Source organism: Macrobrachium nipponense, chromosome 1 (assembly GCF_015104395.2).
Source record: "Macrobrachium nipponense isolate FS-2020 chromosome 1, ASM1510439v2, whole genome shotgun sequence".
Lineage (NCBI taxonomy): Eukaryota > Metazoa > Arthropoda > Malacostraca > Decapoda > Palaemonidae > Macrobrachium > Macrobrachium nipponense.
In genome coordinates, this window is record NC_087200.1 from 137741508 (window position 1) to 137760457 (window position 18950).

At 36.5% G+C, this 18950-nt stretch overlaps 2 protein-coding genes across 4 annotated transcripts in view; both read right to left on the bottom strand.

Moving 5' to 3' along the window:
- Nucleotides 1–122, bottom strand: part of LOC135219675 (tyrosine-protein kinase SRK2-like) — a 15808-nt gene extending 15686 nt beyond the window's left edge. For 2 of the 3 annotated variants that reach the window (XM_064256622.1, XM_064256620.1), the window contains exon 1: nucleotides 1–121. This exon is cut by the window's left edge and continues 833 nt beyond it. The gene's annotated coding sequence lies outside the window, so the exon portion shown is untranslated. The other variant, XM_064256621.1, reaches the window with a different exon arrangement.
- Nucleotides 123–936: 814 nt separating this feature from the next.
- LOC135219676 (tyrosine-protein kinase SRK2-like) lies at nucleotides 937–17722 on the bottom strand. The gene is made up of 11 exons (XM_064256623.1): nucleotides 17290–17722; nucleotides 13603–13714; nucleotides 11139–11238; nucleotides 10558–10664; nucleotides 10119–10240; nucleotides 9322–9485; nucleotides 7696–7864; nucleotides 6240–6398; nucleotides 4258–4439; nucleotides 3112–3268; nucleotides 937–2775 (listed from the first exon to the last, which is right to left on the bottom strand). Exons 1-11 carry the CDS (start codon nucleotides 17405–17407, stop codon nucleotides 2564–2566), a joined length of 1602 nt encoding a protein of 533 aa, XP_064112693.1. The 5' UTR covers nucleotides 17408–17722; the 3' UTR covers nucleotides 937–2563.
- Between the last annotated feature and the right edge of the window lie 1228 nt (nucleotides 17723–18950).

Below are 18950 nucleotides of genomic sequence, written 5' to 3' on the forward strand. Positions count from 1 at the left end.
TCGTTTTGAATTCCAGAACTAAGAGACAGAACTATACAGATATCGATTTAAAGATGCACAGCCGTTTTCACCACGTCTAGTAAAGTGTCAAGTTGGGCCACTGAACACGCGAAGTGCAACTAATAAAACCATGGTCTCTTTATCTCCTTATCGTTATCAGCCGAGATAAGGTTGTGTCAAGATGAAATAACTGTATGTTATTTGATTCAATATTCGTCAGGACTTTTGAAGACTATTATAGAGGGATGGTTACGCCATAAAATGAATAAATTGAATCTGCCAAAAGAATCTTTATTTAGACTAGTAAATCATTTGTATTTGTACAAAATACATTATCTTTATAAAAAAAAAAGTTCTAGCTCTATTCAAAGTTAATTTAACACCTAGAACATTGCGACCAAGAGCAACATGAAACGCAAGAAATGGCGACCTATTAGCGTCGTAGTTGAGCGACCATTTATCGGCTTACTACCAAGAATATATAATACATACATACATACTATATATATATATATATATATATATATATATATATATATATATATATATATATATATATATATATATATATTATATATATATATATATATTTCATCATACAGCGTTTATCAAATATTAAGGCACAGATACACTTTAATATCGAATTCACTATACTTTGGGAAATATTCAGACCCAAAGACGATAATTTGCGATCATTGCATCTAACTTGGCCAGGATTCGAATGTATGCCCTCCGAGTTTGATACAGAAATGCCAGTCATATTTCTATTTAACATTGGCCTAATGGATAAGTCACTACCACCTGTGCCGTTCAGATGTGAGGTGAAAGTTATTCCTTAGGTTAGCGGAATAATACTTGAAAGCGTAAAAAATTTACACATGTATTGGTAACTATATATTATATATATATATATATCTATATATATTATATTATATATATATATATATCTCCAATATTGATTAGTTAATGTCGATGGGGTCTAGTCAAGTAAATTTGCAGTAAACGGTGTGGGTGGTACAAGGGGATATTTTTTCACCCTCGATGTTTGCTGTTCTCATAGATTTCATAATGGAAAAAGTGGTCAGAGATGGAAGAGAAGGCCTAAGTAGATAAAGACAGAAAGTCTTTATCTACTTAGGCGATGCTGTTTTAATCAACAAAACTCACAAGAATGATACTATTTTTTAACCGGAAGCATCATAAGTATATCTAAGTAATGTGGCAAGAACGTTTGAAAATAAATGAAATGATATTTAACGAAGAAAGGACTAATGAGGTCTGATTTTTTCGAGTGCATAGGAACAATGATTTCCAGTACTAAATATGGCAAATCGAACTTTTAATTGGCAGGCTGAATAAGACTAAGAAATCAAATTGACTGGAACCGCCTAAAACTCTATCAAGAAGATTTTGTTGACTTTAGAATAGAGCTTCAATAAGAATATCAGGAGTTAGAGGGTAGGATAGAGTCGGAAATGAGGGTATAAGAAATACGATGAAGACTCCATATGTAGATGAGATGATAATGGAAGGGAGATGGAGCTGGCTCTCACTCCTCCGTCCGTCCGCACACCTCCAGGAAAATCGTTCGTGATAAGATGTCAGGTATAGTGGACTCCATGAGAACTGGAAGACCCCGGTTTGCTTCGATGACAACAGCGACAAGGGAGGTTAGAGATGAGTGGAGATTTATAGAATATATAGCGAATGAAGGAAGGATATGGGTGGCAGAATGCCGCAGAGAGCGTTGGAGACCTTGATGATGCCGGTCTTTCCTTTAAGATTTTCGTAGTCTGAATTTAACGGCATTTCCTCTAGTCTAATTATCTTAATGGCTATTGTTTTCTTCCTGGCAGGGTTCGTTTTCCAGTAATCTCACCGAATCGTTTCCTGGTTACAAAATCTTCCTCTGAATTAGCAAATCTAATATATTAATAGTTTATCTTTGAAACCAAATTCATTCAGACCTCAGCAAAGATGAAGAATCGCCTGTCGATGCTTAGTGGAAATTTACTGAACTGAATTGCGCCTGAATAGAACACTTCCCTTGCCTGCCATAAGTCTCAAATTAATTGTGAGTTCTTTCCTTGCTTCCTAACCCTATCATCCTTTGACTCACTTCTCATCATCAGAAAATCTAAATCCTATGCAAACATCAATCCCTTGTGATAGAAGCTTTCATTGTAGTTACGATGATAACCAGTTCTTGGGTCCCTTTATAACTAACACTTTTCCGAAGGGTTTTCAAATGATTTATTTTCATTTGTGGAATTTATTATATATATCCATTACATATGACACTTCTTCCCTATATTATTTTTATAAAGTTATGTTTCTTGTTTGTGGTTAGGACGTTTGTTAGGTATTTCATGTTATAGACTTTTACATAATTATAGCTCACAGTATTCAAGATTGCATGCTCGCTCCCACCTAAAAGAGGCCTGCTCCTTGAAAAACAGACAAACCAGTATTCTTTACTATCAAACTTAATCTAAAAATGTCTAATTATTTGGAATGCAACACAGACCAGAGGTGTTTTGAAAACAAGTTTCTGACCAGTAGATCAGGCCACTGAGTCAGCGTCTTTATACTCAGAGTGCTCAAGACTGAAGAAATCTTCTAATTTCCACTGCAATGTTTCAAAGTTGGGTCTTCTCTGGGGTTCGATGTCCCAAGTGTTCAACATGATTTGATATAGTAGCTGTGGGCAGCAGGTTGGTTTGGGCATACGATACCCCTGCTCCAGTTTCTCCTGGACTTCGTTGTTGCTCATTCCTGCAAGACAGAAACAGGATGCAGAGATTGCACGTATCCGTGATATATTAGAGCAGGAAAAAACGCTGAGAACTATATCTGCATTTAGTGAGAGCGCCACAGCTCCAGAAGACAATGATGGCAGATACTTGTATGTTTGTGTGGTTGTGGGGGGGGGGGGGTGTTGTTGGCAGTCACTGTATCCAAGGACAGGTGAGGTAGGACGCGGTATCTCAGGATGGGTTAGGTTCTGTTTGATGAGATAGAGTGCAATTTGAGTTAAGGGGCATCTATTGCATGGGAGAAGCACTACTCAACAAATGAAGGTTTGATTTTCGAATGAAAGGTTCTGCTTACCAGGATAAGGTCTGCTTCCTTTGGTGATAATTTCGTACAGAAGGACTCCAAATGCCCAGACATCAGATTTTATGGAGAACTTGCTGTGGGACAAAGCTTCAGGTGCCGTCCATTTGATTGGGAACTGCCCTCCTTCCCTTGCCTGGTAAATTTCCTCCTGTAGAAAACAACAAACGTGGTCTGAATCATGTTGATCTTCTTGTAGCGATGGCGTCGGCTTTAAATCTGCTGTTTAAAATTTCCCCAGGGAATGTTGATCTCAAAAGACGCCTCCTTTGCCTTTTACGATTAAATCATAGGTCCCATTTATACCTCTCTATTCCTATCCAGCTTGGCTTATGTGTTTCATATATGATACATCACATTACTTACATTGACTAATTCAGCAGCAACAAACGGTCTTATTTAAATTTATTAACACGACTAACTTCTACACAAATAGAATCTTTTACGAGAAAACAAGTTTAGGAAAGAGAGTTTCCCTTAAAAATGAAAACTATCGACTTTGGAAGCAGGGATATGCAAAGATTTCCAGCAGCTCTGGAAGAAGCATGAGGCCGAACGGGAAAATAACCGGTAATCTTATCTCTTCTTCAACTCGAATGCTGAGACGCAACGGATTTCAAGCCAAGGCTAATTAGCTGAGAGACCTTTGGTGGAATAGGATACTTAAATGAATCCTAATGTGATGATAGTATTCGGGGAACCAAAGATATGATTTGCAACAGAAAATCAAGAAGAGTCATATGTAGCTCGTAGGGAAAGCTCATGGTAATGTAAGGAGTACCACCTACCGAGTCCGAGAAGCGGCAGAAGGATATTATACAAAAAATGAGGATGATCCCTGGTCCCAAAGATTTACAGATGTTAACATAGTTGATAAGTAAATAACTAAACCCTTAAACTGATCATATCTAGAAATCTTAGTCACTTCTTATTAGGTTCCAGCAAATGAAGGCAACTGACTGAAAATGATCTCCAAGGTTTAATCATTCCCAATAATATCGAGCTATTATCAAGAGTACTGACTAATTAATCTTGCTAATCAGCATCCATTTGGTCAGGGGCCTCCCTTATTACATCCCATATTACTAGGCATGGAATAGTGACTCAATTTAAGGAACTGTCAAGAACCTCCATACTTACATCGACAAGTCTTGATAATCCAAAATCAGCAACTTTAACTTGAAGATCTGCTCCAATGAGGACATTCCTGGCTGCTAAATCTCGATGAATGTAGTTCTCAGTTTCCAGGTACCACATCCCACCAGCTACTTGAGCTGCAATGTGAATGAGTTCCTCCAGCTCTGCTTTCTCTCCAGGACCATCTGGCAAAGTGTCATTGGAGAATCACTCATTTCATTCAGAGGAATTAAATCATATGCGAGCAAAGCACAGCAGGTGTTACCCTTTCCTTAAGACCATCGGCAATCACTCCTTTCTTGCTAAGAAATTAAAGTATGACATTTACTTCATCTGCAAATTCAATTGAAAGCTACTACTCTGTATGACCAGAGTTATGGACTATGCAGTCCCACCCAGAACTCATATTCATGGAAAAGAGAGAGAAAGTAGTGTTTTAACTCATTTATGATATTGAAAAGGACAAAGATTAATGAATAAGACTGATATAAACAAGGGATATAAGAAAAGGAAGTGGAAAGTGCTTGTCTTAAGAAGAATTTGAGTTTTTCTTAAAGGGTTCAAATGTGTTTGTCCAAGTAAGTGGAGCCAAATTTTTTTGACAGCAGGTGTACATTTTCTAGGAATGGAAAACAACATGGGAATCGGGGTCTGTCTGATTTGGAGGATATGAGTGGTTGTGCTTGGTGCTTTTGATGCAAAGGTAGGTGACAGAGGAAGATTGAGTGGTACGTAGGTTTCAAAGTACCTGGAATGAATGAGATTAGAGAAAGCCCTTCGGAAATTTGTTAGTTAGGAATACTCATTTTTGAAATAATATTCTTAAGTAATTTTGAGAGAGATAAATTGATAAGGAAAAGATTTTGGCACAATAAGTCAAAGACTAAGCTAATGAATATATTCTATCTGATGACGTACGGTCTGAAGCAAAAAAGAAAATAGTGTAGCTGAAGTTAAAGAAGAATGGTTCAGATTGTGGTTATAACTGTAACTAAGACATGGCTTTGAAAAGAGTGTTGAAAGAACTTGTAGGAATAACATAGGTAAAGAATGGATAAAGGTTAAATATACCAAACTAAAAGCAATTCATGAGAAGCATGACAAATTTAAGGCGAGGGGCATTTGTTCAGCAGGAAGTGTTTAATTGCATAAGGCAGTGGAAGGAGGAATATACATAATAGTCAAGTTGGAGACCCCTCGGTAACGTAAAAAGTGGTCTTCTACGGCTACAGGCAGAGAGAGAGGTTGGATCATGTATTTCTGAAGGAGATGAAGGTTAAAGTCATAAGAATCAAGTTACAAATAAGCGTGGCTCATCAGTTCCGAATGAATGCGACCGACGACAGGCTAATAAAAATCATACACAGTATAGACAAAAAATTTCGACTGGGCTGTAAGGTTCGTTCAAGTCAAGTACTGAAATCAAACTTTAATACTTGACTTGCCCAGTCAGGGAATCATGTACGACTGTATGTCCTGAAATTAATCACAAAAGTAGATCTAGAGCGCAACATTAAAGTCCATTCAAGTGAGGAAACCATGAAATACTGTTAAGAAACAAGACCGAAGTTCATTCAGGTTAACAGGTTTGACCAGTGGTTGACTACCCAATAGGCTAATTAGGCTTAGCCTATGGGTCCGTAAGCCTTGAGGGGGCCCGTGACCTCGATCTAACCATAACATTAAAAATATGTATAACAGCAAAGCATTGTATAGCTCTCAGAATAAGCATACTTAATGTAATCTTCATTAGTATGCATTGCTCCAATTTCCTCGATATTACTTTGCATATAGCTTCAAAATGCTCCCAAAATTGCTCATATTTCGAAAACCCCAGCTGATTTGGCTCGCTCTGCATCCTTAGCCTAATATCCCCAAAGGGTCTTGATCCGACACTGCTTAAGACTAAAAGAAGATTTCAGGTTGATATTAGGCTAACCAAGGAAAACAATTCAGTGCAGTCATCAAGTAGGCGCTAGCGTTACCTCTCAAGTAGCTGAGCAACGACCCATGTTGCATGAGTTCTGTGATGATGTACAGAGGTTCCTCCTTCGTACTCACGGCATACAGCTGGAGCAGGTTCTTGTGACGCAATTTCTTCAAGAACTGAGCTTCGGCTAAGAAGTCCTCTTTTCGCATTGTGCCTGGAATGGAGAAAACCTTGACCCAGAATCCACTATGACACCATTCGTCCACCTGCACGCTTCGGTTTCATTGTGGTTTCATGAAAAAATAAGGCTGGTACTATAGACTGTGTTTTATTGAGATCATATTTGCAAGGTATTACAAATTAAGATCTGCATGTTGTTTCATGAAAATAGGCTACTAATTTATTCATTTTTTACCTCCTTGCATAAATGAAAAAACTGACGAAATCGTTTTTCTCTCTCTTTCTTTCTAGGACCTGCACGAGGTGGAACCAATCTACAGGTAATCTGCAACCTACAGATATCAACCAACTTCTACTAAATGGCGTCCTGCGAGCTACAGTTTTTCATACGGTTGCCTTTCTCCAAAATCGACTAACAGCTAATATTTACAGCATCTTTTCCAACGATTAATGACCCACATATTCAGATTAATTGAGTGAATATACTATATCTAATAAATTTGGTAATGTCCTTAATTCTAAAAACATAATGGTACATATTTTAAGGAATACTTCAGCAGAGTCGTTTTAAAGATACTTTCAAAATCTAGGCAATTTCAACTACAAACACACAGACACACACACACACACACATATATATATATGATATATATATATATATATATATATATATATATATATACTATATATCTATATATATATTAATATATATATTATTTAAATATATATATTATATATATATAATATACATATATAATATTATATATATATATATATTAATATATACATATATATATAGTATCAATAGTAATATATATGTATTTAATATATATTTTATCTATTGTTATATTGTATATATATATAATATATATATAATAATCATTATATATAATATACTATATATATATATATATAAATATATATGTGTGTGTGTGTGTGTGTATTTTTTGTGTTTGAGGTTTATTGAGAATCTCATAAACAAGAATGTATATATACATACATACATACATATATATATATATATATATATATATATATATATATATATATATATATATATATATACATTCTTGTTTATGAGATTCTCAATAAACCTCAAACACAAAAAATACCCTCAATAAATCTACAGTATGAAAAATAACATCGACCTACCTCCCACAAAATATTAAAACTACCGCCGAAGACACTACTTTATTCTACCACAAGACAAATGACGAGCGCCACAATTATCCATAGCCAAGGGGGAGGGGGCACGTGACCAGGTGACACCCACCCTACCTTAAATCACCCATTGCCCTCAGGAACTGTATAAGACCTTGAACAACACTCACCGGGCTTCAGTGTTTTAACGGCAACTTTGGTCTGGTCGTTGTAGAGCCCTTCGTAGACTTCGCCAAAATTCCCAGATCCCAAAAGTTTCGTTAGTTTTATCAGGCTCTTTGGAATCTCCCATTGGTCGGAAGTGTCGAAAGAAAGACCAACAGTGTCGGGATTCCAAACCTGAGGAGAGAAAAGGTCATACGTCAGCTAATCACATTATTATAACCGTTACTGCCAAGCGTGCTGATGTATTCTGCCCTGCGTCTGTTGTTTGTTTTAGTATATACGGATAGGAGCTGAAATGAATTATATTTCCATGTATCAGAAATGGAGGAAATGTGAAAAATTAAACAGTGGATGGAGCTAGTGGCCGAAAGGACGCTCAAACACCCAGTGTATAATGCCTACAGTGCACAATGTAAGGTATATTGAAAGCTCTAGCTTGTTACGGGAGGATATAAACCTCGCATTTAGAGTTTTGGAATTAGTTACTTGGGGGATTAAGGAAATGTCATTGACGGAAATATGATTATTAAAATTAGGAAAATATGATAAATATATAATGACTACAATTTTCGTAGACCCAGTAAATGATTTAAGAAGTATTTTTCTTCCACGCCTGCTTCAGTGTAGTTCGGATGAAACTGCTCTTCAGCGCAAAACACACTCTAATAAACTAGAGATACTCAGACTCGTGGTAAAGAAGATGGTGTTAAAAAAACCTAGTAGGGTTTAGAGAAAATGAGTCCCACCATAAAATAAAAGGCTAAAAAGGGAAGATTTGTCTTACAGTCTAACTAAAAGTGTGCAGATATTGGAAGAACAAGGACCATTCTTGGATAGAGCATGAATTATAGTTTACAGATACAGAGAGGACCGGGAACAGCATCTCAGACCTCAGAAACGAGCTGCAGAAGGAAGACAGGATGACAATTAAGGGTATTTGATGAATTTTTTCAATATATAATCGTAAAAAATCGTAGGTACTGCCAAGGAAGACCTCTGTGGTGTACTGCTGCTGGCGTCTGTTGTTATGAGTTGTTCCTTGGGTAATTATTTGATTGTTTATTTCACGTTGAAAAGACCGAACCTAAAATTTTTTATGCATGTCTATCATTTGATATATCATTTTCTTGTTCCTTCATCCCAACACTTCCCAGGAATGAAACATTGACAAAAATGAAAAAAAGAAAGAATTAAGAAATTTGATGTTATGTGTTGGGATGCTGATCTTTATGTTTGCTTATTTGATTACTCGCTAGCAGGATAATGCAAACAGATGTTATTGCTCGCTAGCAGGATAATGCAAACAGATGTTAAATTTCACGAAATTGTTATCAAAGACTCTTGATTGGTAACAAGTGATTATCTTTTAGAAGAGTTATGAATGTAACTGTTTTGGGAGAAGGGTCCCCAAGAGACGTAGATTATCCAGCCGTAGCCGAAGTTTGGAAGTTTTTAAAGCTTTTGTTTCAATGTAGTTTCCGAAGGCAGAGAATCAGAAATCCTTCAAGATGCTACTCGGAGCAGAATTCCTCCTTTGTCGTAACAATACAAATTCCTTTTGAATCGTAACCCATTAGAAAATCAAACCTAACTAGATGGTTGTTAAAATATTTTTGTATGTATATTCCTACCTTGGTGCAAGGTTTGGTCAGCCGCGTGCAGAGTCCAGCGCTCTCTTTTTGGTAAAAGGCCACAAGCAACTCCAGGGATTTGAACGACAACGATTTGTTGATGGCATATGTACCGTCATCGGTATAGTGAATCTTGTAGTGGCGCACTTTGTTATCGCAGACGACTGGAAATAATAGTAATAATAAAAACAATATTTGCTATTACTCAGTCCTAAACCTAAAGCAAAAAGTGTATTTGAAGTATTGTTTAACATTTCATAATGGGCTTAAAGTAATTTGTATTTTCAAAACTTAGATGTTGAAAAAAATGTTTTGGAATTTTGGGAAACATTGCGTGAATCGTGGCGCCATATGAATTCTCAAGCTTAGGAATTGAATATATATATATATATATATATATATATATATATATATATATATATATATATATATATATAAATGCGTATATATGAATATCATATAGGTAAAGATACTGACCGGTTTCGTCGTTTGTATTTCTAAGGCATGAAGACGTCTTTGAAGTACTTTAGGCAATATCGACCAAGATTTAAACTCATTGATTCATTTCCTGTGAGACATCTGCACGTAATCATCATGTTTTATTGTAATTTCACACATACACACACATTATATATATATATATATATATATATATATAAATATATATATATATATATATATATATATATATATCATGCACAATAGCAGTGCCATTTAATCAATTAGTAGTTAAGAAATAATGACGATGTACCGGGGAACTTCTGACGGAGCTTCCGGATGGTACTACGCTTGTTTACCTGACAAAGAGTAGGAATCACTCCTAGTCTCAGAGTCCCGGATGAGGAAGGAGCCTTGAGGATTGTAGTGGGACAAGAGGAGATGTTCGCATTCCACTCTTCTCATTCCAGAGAAGTACCATCTGTATGACATCATCATCGTCGTTAATACTTTAGCTTTGAATGTTGAGCAAACAAGTTCCTTACATGATGCGTGACTTATGACACAAAAGATATTGGCTTCTCATTGGAAATGGCAACCAGTTGATTGATTGGGATGCAAGAGTTAATAGTAAATAGCAACACGGTCTATTCAATGAACACTTGAATAAGGGGTTAGGTGATGACGTTGACTTATACTTCAACAGCATTTCTCTTTAACTTTATAACTGGAACTATCATCAAAATGATTAAAAGTGCTGTTTAAATAATAAAATTAGTATGAAGTACGACTACCTACTCTTGTGCTTGGATGCTCATATACTCGGCGATGTAATTGGCTGGAATGTAACCTATTTCCGAATTTTTTTTTACGTACCACCACCCGGCTGTTGGTTCATCCAAGACCTTAAAAAAAATAAATAAAAAGTTAATTTAACAGGTTTTAAAAAGCACCATGAAATCAATGAAATAAGCAAAATTAGGAATGGCTGGATTATTTATGGCCAAGAAGGGGATTCAGCTAAGTTCAGCAAGTACAGAACAGATTTGAAATTCTTGATTCGTCCATTCACAGATTAATGAAGAAACTCAAAAACTTTTAAAAAATGACAATAAATTCATGCTTACACATTACTTTAGTATTGAGCACCATGCCTGTTAACAACCTTTCAAACAAACTTGATTCATTGTATAGCAGCTCAAAGTAATTCATTAACAGTGGCATAGAACCGACCATTTTTTGTTCCGAAATGTCAACAGCCGAATGCACTTCACCAGGAATACACTTCATAAGGAAAAATATTCCATGACAAAAATAGGTTTTAAAAAAGTTAGACCCAAAGGTCTTCCTCTTAAAATTATTATTATTTGACAACATACCTCAACTATCTCGTTTTTTCTGATATTGAGTTCGCCCGTTGTTCTGGCGTCGTAATCATACAAGACTACATACAGTCGCCCCTCAGGTGCCTCACGATTACTGCACGCACAAAAAAAAATAAAATAAAAGAGAGAGAGGTTAAAAAAAACTGTACTATGAAATGCAGTCAGTTATTACCTAAAGTTCGACATAATTGACAACAAATTTGTAAGCTAAAAAGAAATCACCAGTTTGCAGAGTAGGTGTGTGATGGATAAAGAATTCAAATCTCGACGAAAACTGCTTACAAAAGGAACAAGAAGCTTGCCAGTAACTCACAGGTCGTCATACAAATTCTACATGCTTACATCTCTTTCATGGGGAACATTGTTGACAGCATGCATTGTTCATTTTCCCGTCAGGAAAACAACATTAATAGCATACTCTCTCTGACTTTCCTGCGATAAGAGACATCGTTAACAGAATAAATAATTCATTTCCATCAATGAGGAAGACCACTAAGAGCATACATTCTCATGATTCTAAATTGGGAAGTAGCTTAGATGGAGCATATCCTTCCTTTTTCCAGCAAGAAACCACACTCACTCATTGCCTGCAACGTCACTTTCTCTGTGGAGAGTGGAACAAAAAATCTGGAAAGTCCTTCCTTTCCTTCAGTGAAAATCCTATTCATTCCCTCTGTTCTCAGATGAAAAAAATCGATACTATTGAATCTCACCTCCTCTGACAGGGAACAGAAATGATCGGACACAAGCTTACTTTTCACCGATGGGAAACAGCAGTGATAATTATTCTCTCTTTCCTCTGATGGGGAACAGCATTGATAGTATTCCCTCACACTTTTCCCCGGATGTCAAACAGATTGATCTCCGGTTTCCCCGGATGTCAAACAGATTGATCTCCGGTTTCCCGGTGGCAAAGAACACTGATGGTTTTCATTCTCACTTTCGTTGGATGAGGAACAGATTGATAATATATATTTTCATTTTCACTGATAAGAACACCACTCCGACATTCATTCTCACCTTACCCTGATGGGAAAATACCATTGATAGTACTTTACTCATTTTTGAGATAGGAAACACCACTGACATTCATTCTCTCCTCAATCTGAAGGGAAGCGAGAAACAGCATTGGTAGTATGCATCTAACAGGCCACTGTGGCTATTACAATTGCATACGTATCTGTCTGATAAAAATGAACTAGTAGGGGTCTACACACACACACATATATATATATACATATATATATATATATATTATATATATATATATATTATATATATATATATATATATAATACATGGGACCCACAGCCTATATTCCAAGGGGTGGGGGGTGGTGTGCCAAATCTTCATACATACATGGATAGTTTCCGGTATCAAAGCTTACATTTTTTTACCCTTTGAACTAGCAGGTTAATTCCAAAAAGTATCAGCGCCTGCATTTCTTTCGTGAATAAAGCAACTTTATATATATATATATATATATATATATATATATATATATCTATATATATATATATATATATACTCCATATATAAATGGCTTGGGGCTAGCAGCCTCATCGCTAAATACTTATTTTCATGTGAACCATCATGTTGTAGATGTGTATGTATGCATATAAGTATATGTGTATGTATGTATGTATATATATATATATATATATATATATATATATATATATATATATATATATATATATATTATATTACATATCAGTGGCGTAACCGGCATTCTACTGCGGGGGCGTCCTAGGTGGGGCAAAGATATTTTCTGGGGCCCCAAGAAAATTAGTGAAAAATATGTACTATTCTCGAATGTATAATCCATGTGTATGAAGGAAAAGTATAGTAATGGTGATTAGTAAACCTGCATTTAAAGTATAAAGCTACTTTCAATTAATTTCTAACTCTTACACTATAAGAAAATGTATCAAATACTGTAATGTAATTTTCAACTGGGGATCCCTGTGGGGCTGGGGTGGTCAAGCATCTGACGTTTGGGTGCCCGGGCCGCCCTTGGCCACCCAACAGCACTGCAACTGATACCTTATTGGAGTGATTCCCGACCTTTGACCTTCAAAGAACCCCGAAACAATTTTTCATATTCTAGGGAACTTTGATCTACAGGCTGTGCATATATATATATATATATATATATATATATATATATATATATGTATATATTATATATATATATTATATATATATATATGTGTGTGTGTGTGTGTGTGTGTGTGTGTGTGTGTTACTTAATATAAATCATATAATATTATATACCACTACTATTCGAGCTGTGTAAATTCAGATCAGCGTCATTTGCAATGCATATTTATTTCAAGACTTCTTGCAGAACCCCTAATTATGGAATGAGGAACCCTGGTTGGGAATCGCTACCCTATAGTGAGCATATATAAATGTTTCCAGTAATAAAATAGGTCCATATAGCGACATGACTTACTTTGCCGGTAATGAGTTTTTCTGTTCCGCATCGGCGTTCACATACACATGTGGCTGGGAGTTGCTCTGGTTGGTGGTCGTTGGTTCATCTTTCGGGTCGTTCTTGGATGCACCTGCCAGGTAAATATTTATCAGTATTATTTTTGCTGATCTTCCTATAAGTGGCACGTGCTTCATTTACATATTAAGAAATAACAAAGGATGTGTTTTATATCACATACATATATAACACAACAAATACACACACACACACACCCACACACACATATATATATATATATATATATATATATATATATATATATATATAGTATATATATGTGTGTGTGTGTGTGTGAATATATATATATATATATATATATATATATATATATATATATATATATATATATACAACATCGAGTTTTTACAGGAAGATATTTCCATTGATAGTAGTACCAATAAGACAAACGCATAATTTTAATCATTAGTACTCCTGCAGGCAACTTATTTGTCTAAAGTATTTTAAATTTTAGAAAAACATAGCGTCAACAGAGGACGGAAAGAACTTATCGAGGATGACTTAAACGTGTTAGGGCCGTCTCTTATTGAAAGGGACGTGACATGAACCGTACAAGAATAACAATTTCGGGTCATGGGAAAGGATGAACAAGTGAAGTGACTGGCCAGTGGTCAGAACAGTCTGTATCAACCTCCGCTTCTTTGAATTCCAAAAGAACTTTGGCGAAAAACTACAATGATTGTCATTATCGTCATACAAGTTAGACGACGAAATCTGAGGAGAGAAAACAGCGAGTGTGTCGCGCAAAAGCATGGTGAGCACAATTGAAAACATGGATAGGGAATTTGAGACGGTCTGATAACGTGATGAAAAAAAAATTTAATTCGGACATTTCGGAAGAAGAGAATTATATGAATTGTCTTACCTGCTCAAGATCTTTCCAGAGTACATAAAAGATGATTGCTAATGGCCCATTGTAGGTGGGGATTTACTGACTGCTGGTGAGCCTCTTGTCTATGTACGTATATGAAATGACTGAATGTTTTGCGTAAAGGACGTTCGTCACTGAATGGGTCAGTAACTGATGTAAATAAAAGAGGAAAACTTGTCATAAGGAGCTGTACTACTCGTTTTCGCAATATAGAGTAGCACACACAACAGACTAAAAAGGAACCAAATGAGTAGTATACTGTCAATTGGGTTTTATGGATTTACATTGCTTATAGTAATCTTCCGTGGCCTCTCATTTATTGTTTGAGATGGCGATAAGTTCTAAAACTTACATGAAACTTCATTATTTGGTTTTCTCGTATTATAAAGAGCTCTCTGACCACTTTCTCATTGCTTTTATGTATCGTAACATCGTTACAATTTTATTTAGGTTTTCGTAATTTTTCTATCACTTAATTGTTTTTCATTCCCAAATGATATGAAGGAAAATTTCCAAATGAAGGGGTTGCAAACCGCACACTCGTTCAGGCTGGCATGGCCCTGTCTCTAGCAAGTTGACAGTGCTATATAACTCTGCGCTGGTCGAAGGGTTAAGGAAACGTGGTATGTCATAGTTAACCTTTGTGATGTGGCTACCTAAGAAAATGAAGCAGGCTCTCCGTCACCTCATAGAATACTGCCGGATGTAACGGCTGCGGAAAATGACGTGGCGGACCCTTTGTTGTTCGGAAGAAATGATGTAAAGTTGTAAGTGATGGTTTTTTTTCGATTTTCTCAAGAAAATAGTAGGCCTAACGCTTTAGATATCAAAGGAATATCCGAAACTAGAATGGTGTAAAGCTGGAGCAATTTTGAATCAGAAAACCGTTATTGACAAATAAGCAAAACGTCTGATTCAGAAGGAGTGAACGTGTCCTTATGATTATGTGTCATTCGCAGAACAGCTCTCAGACGATTGAAGCTCTGAACACAGGCTGTTGATGAAGGAGTGAGGGCAGGTCTAGGCTTTAAAGAAAAAAATTAGTAAACAGGACGGGAGAGGAGCCAGAGAAACAAAATGTTATATCAGATAACGTTCACTAGACCAAGTATAAAGGAAGGATATCACAATCTGAGAATGGAGCGAGCAAAGCGATGGCTTGAAAGTGAACGAGAAAGAGGTGTGGATGATTGATTCTTCATCAACAACAAGTGCAGAAGAGAAAGTGAACGAAGAAGGTCGATTATATAAAAGAACGTGAAAAGAACAGGTTTCTGAAAATCGTTCCTTGAAATAGGGAAAGGGGCGTGTGTAATGTCAACATCAACAAAAAATAAAGTACGCCAAGCGTTAGGAAGTGAAGTGAAGGTGCTTGACTTGTCTAATGTCCTGGGAAGTTGACCAAACATCGCTGTGCTAGGGAAGATGCTCCGGCTTTCACTGCTACCCATCAGAAATGAAACCAGTAATCCAAGAGAAAGAGAGAGAGAATTCTAAACGAATGCATAATATCACAAGGCAAAGCAGTAGTAATATTTCAATAAAAACGAAGAAATTATAGCTACAGGATTAGGAATAGAGGAAACAAAAACAAGAAGAGGATTCGTTGCAGATGGTCACACAAAAAGTCCTTTCCAATATGAGTAGCCTGCCTAATCGGAGTTATTGAAGGTTATTTATACGACCCGAAGAAATGATCGCTTCTGACCCCTATAATTGGAAAGTGTGTTCTAAGGTGAAATGCGTTATATAGTTGTGATTTATTTAAAATGGTATGGTAACGAATACAGTCGTCGACTATGACGAAACGACTAGATCAGAAGATAACATACTCATGCATCTTGAAGTCTTTACCGTAATGAGAGTAGGTAGCTATCGTTTTGCGACAGGCTTCAGTGGTAAAGCTGACTGGTAGTTCTTACTTTGTTTTCAAAGCTTTGAGAAAACCAGGATTTTTAATTCGGTCTTAACGCTTTCGGTAAACTGTGTCAAAGACTATAGTCCATTATTAAGTAACGTTTATATATTTTCTGTTTGTGAAAACTATTAACATCAAAATCAATATCTGTAATTTTTGGTTGCTCATAAGAACAATTTCTTCCATCCACTGCAAATTTAAGGCAACATAAAGCGTGAACGTCATCAACTGTGAACTCTTTTCCTCCCAACCTCGGCTCCATTTATGTCTTAAAGAAAGTTTCGTCATCTTTTGTCCCAAATTATGATTTTTAGTTTACATCGTTAAATATATACATATATCTCAAGATATTAGGATATAGAACATCAAGAATGTCGGATATAATAGTCCATGTTTTCCTTTAAAGACAGACCAAATCTTTACTAGATGTTATTCTTTAATATTAAATCACACCAAACAGAAACCACTTCTCATAAACTGTTCCTCGCCCCTTCACCTTAAATACCCAAGCCATCTTAAATTATTCTAGGCAATGGAATAGAAGACATGGAAATAGCAGGTCGAAACTCAGTGGGAAGTGCCAAGGAAAACAAGGAATAAGGGCCGGGGAGGGAGGTAGGGAGGGAGGGAGGGATACCTGCAATAAACTGAAAAGCAGGCTGAAAATGCACAGGAAAGAGAAGACTGACTGCGAGAAAGAATTCAGTTTGCGTCAAACGTCATAAAAGATCAGAAACATTCATGAGATGTACAACAAGCCTCAGATAGAAGTAGGTCAAACAATAGGTTCTATGGTGGAGTTCGAATGTACTTAATGAATTTTACAAGTCCGTCTTACTGGGTAGATCTCCCAGGCTGTTGGATCTGCCTCTTGCTTTGGCATTTTTGTCCTTGCTCGAGCTGTAGTCTCTCTCGTATCTTCTCCTCAGCTTCTTCATCAGCCAACGAAAAGGCATCTTTGCTCTTGACACTCTCTTTCCTGTTTACGGAAAGTGATACCTGTCTCTTTTCAGTACACGGAACTGGACGTTTGATAATACTATACCATATTTTGATGCTTCAACGTATCAAGCAAAACAGGCAGCTTGATTCTTCAAACATATTCATTTTCCAAACTGATAAAAACGGGCTCTCAAACACTTCATTCGAACACAGCTTTTACAGTTAATTAAGATGCTATTGTTTAGTGATACTTTCACCAATGATCACAGGAACTGAGGAGAAGGCGCTCGGTCTAGGACTGCTGTCGGCTGGCACTGATTTCCCAGACTGACTCTGAATTTCCTCTGCTGGTCTTATCGCCTTGTGATGCCACACAGGATGTACAGAAATGTCAGAACGATAGCTACACAGCGCTGCTTGTTCGTAGTTACGGGGTTTTCTTTTATCTACTAAAGAGCCGAGTAGCGCATATCGGTCTAGGGGTTTTTTCCAGTGGAGAAAAGCAAAGTTAGGAAGGTCAGCTTGCTCCAGTGAATTTAGGAAGATGGTGGCCTTATTAATTTTCAAGATATATAGAAGTCACTAGCTTGAAAAAAGAATTTCAAAAGATGATGTAAAAAAAGTGGGGGCGGGGTTCCGGAAATCTTGATACGTTCTACAACTGAGAGAGACAGAGAGAAGGAGAGACATAGAGAGAGAAAGAACGATTTTATAAGTTAGGTTACACTAAAATTAATCTAAACGCTTATTAATATTTATTAGTCCATTGATTTACTAATTCAATCCACCGCCTAAAAATACTCTGAGGCCGACAGTCAAGTAATCATTTTTAGGAAGAAAATAGATCTTATGATAATCATGATCCTGCAAATTGGACGGTCGTTTTCATGCTATCAGTTCGTGGAACATGGCGATTTACGGTGTTACGCTTGACACTTCTTTCGGGATAAGGTTGCGACCCTTATGCCTTCTCACCCTGATCTGTTCCTAAGCCCTTTAAATTACTGTGATACATGTGGAACGGCCATCGAAGAAGAAGCGAAGACGTTAAATGGAAGAAGGTGTAGCTATTAAAGTAAAATATTTTGTAAAAAAAAAAAATGATAAACAATATCAATGGAAGGGGAGCGCGGATATTGTTTGAACGAATTTGGAATGAGCCTCATGTGATTCAGATAAACTCATGATTCATCCCATACCTTCACTGCTAACACATATCAAAGTTAGCATGACTAATCTTTGTATTTCTGATGTGATTTTGCAGGGGAGTACACTGGCTCCAGTAAAAGAAGCCAGATCTCCTACTGAAATAAAGAAGAAGAAGAAGGTTGGATTACAGTCACGCAGTGACCGGATTAAAAGGTGTGTTGTTAGTGGAGACAAAAAGACATGGCGGAAGGTGGTAAACAGCAGGTCACGAAAATTGAAGTCAGAACGAATTCAAAGGATGGCATGTCCAACCTTCAAAAAAGGCCAAAGTAAAAGAAGCCGTAGAAAAAACTGTAGAGAGGAGTGACAGCTCCTTGTTAGACATCAAAAAATGTTCAAAGGTAGTCA

Coding starts and splice junctions, on each gene's coding strand:
- LOC135219676 (XM_064256623.1), bottom strand. CDS start 17,407: ATGCCTTTTCGTTGGCTGATGAAGAAGCTGAGGAGAAGATACGAGAGA. Junction 13,715..17,289: donor CAGCCTGGGAGATCTACCCA/GTAAGACGGACT, acceptor TTTACCTGGCAG/GTGCATCCAAGAACGACCCG. Junction 2,776..3,111: donor AGGAAGCAGACCTTATCCTG/GTAAGCAGAACC, acceptor TCTGTCTTGCAG/GAATGAGCAACAACGAAGTC.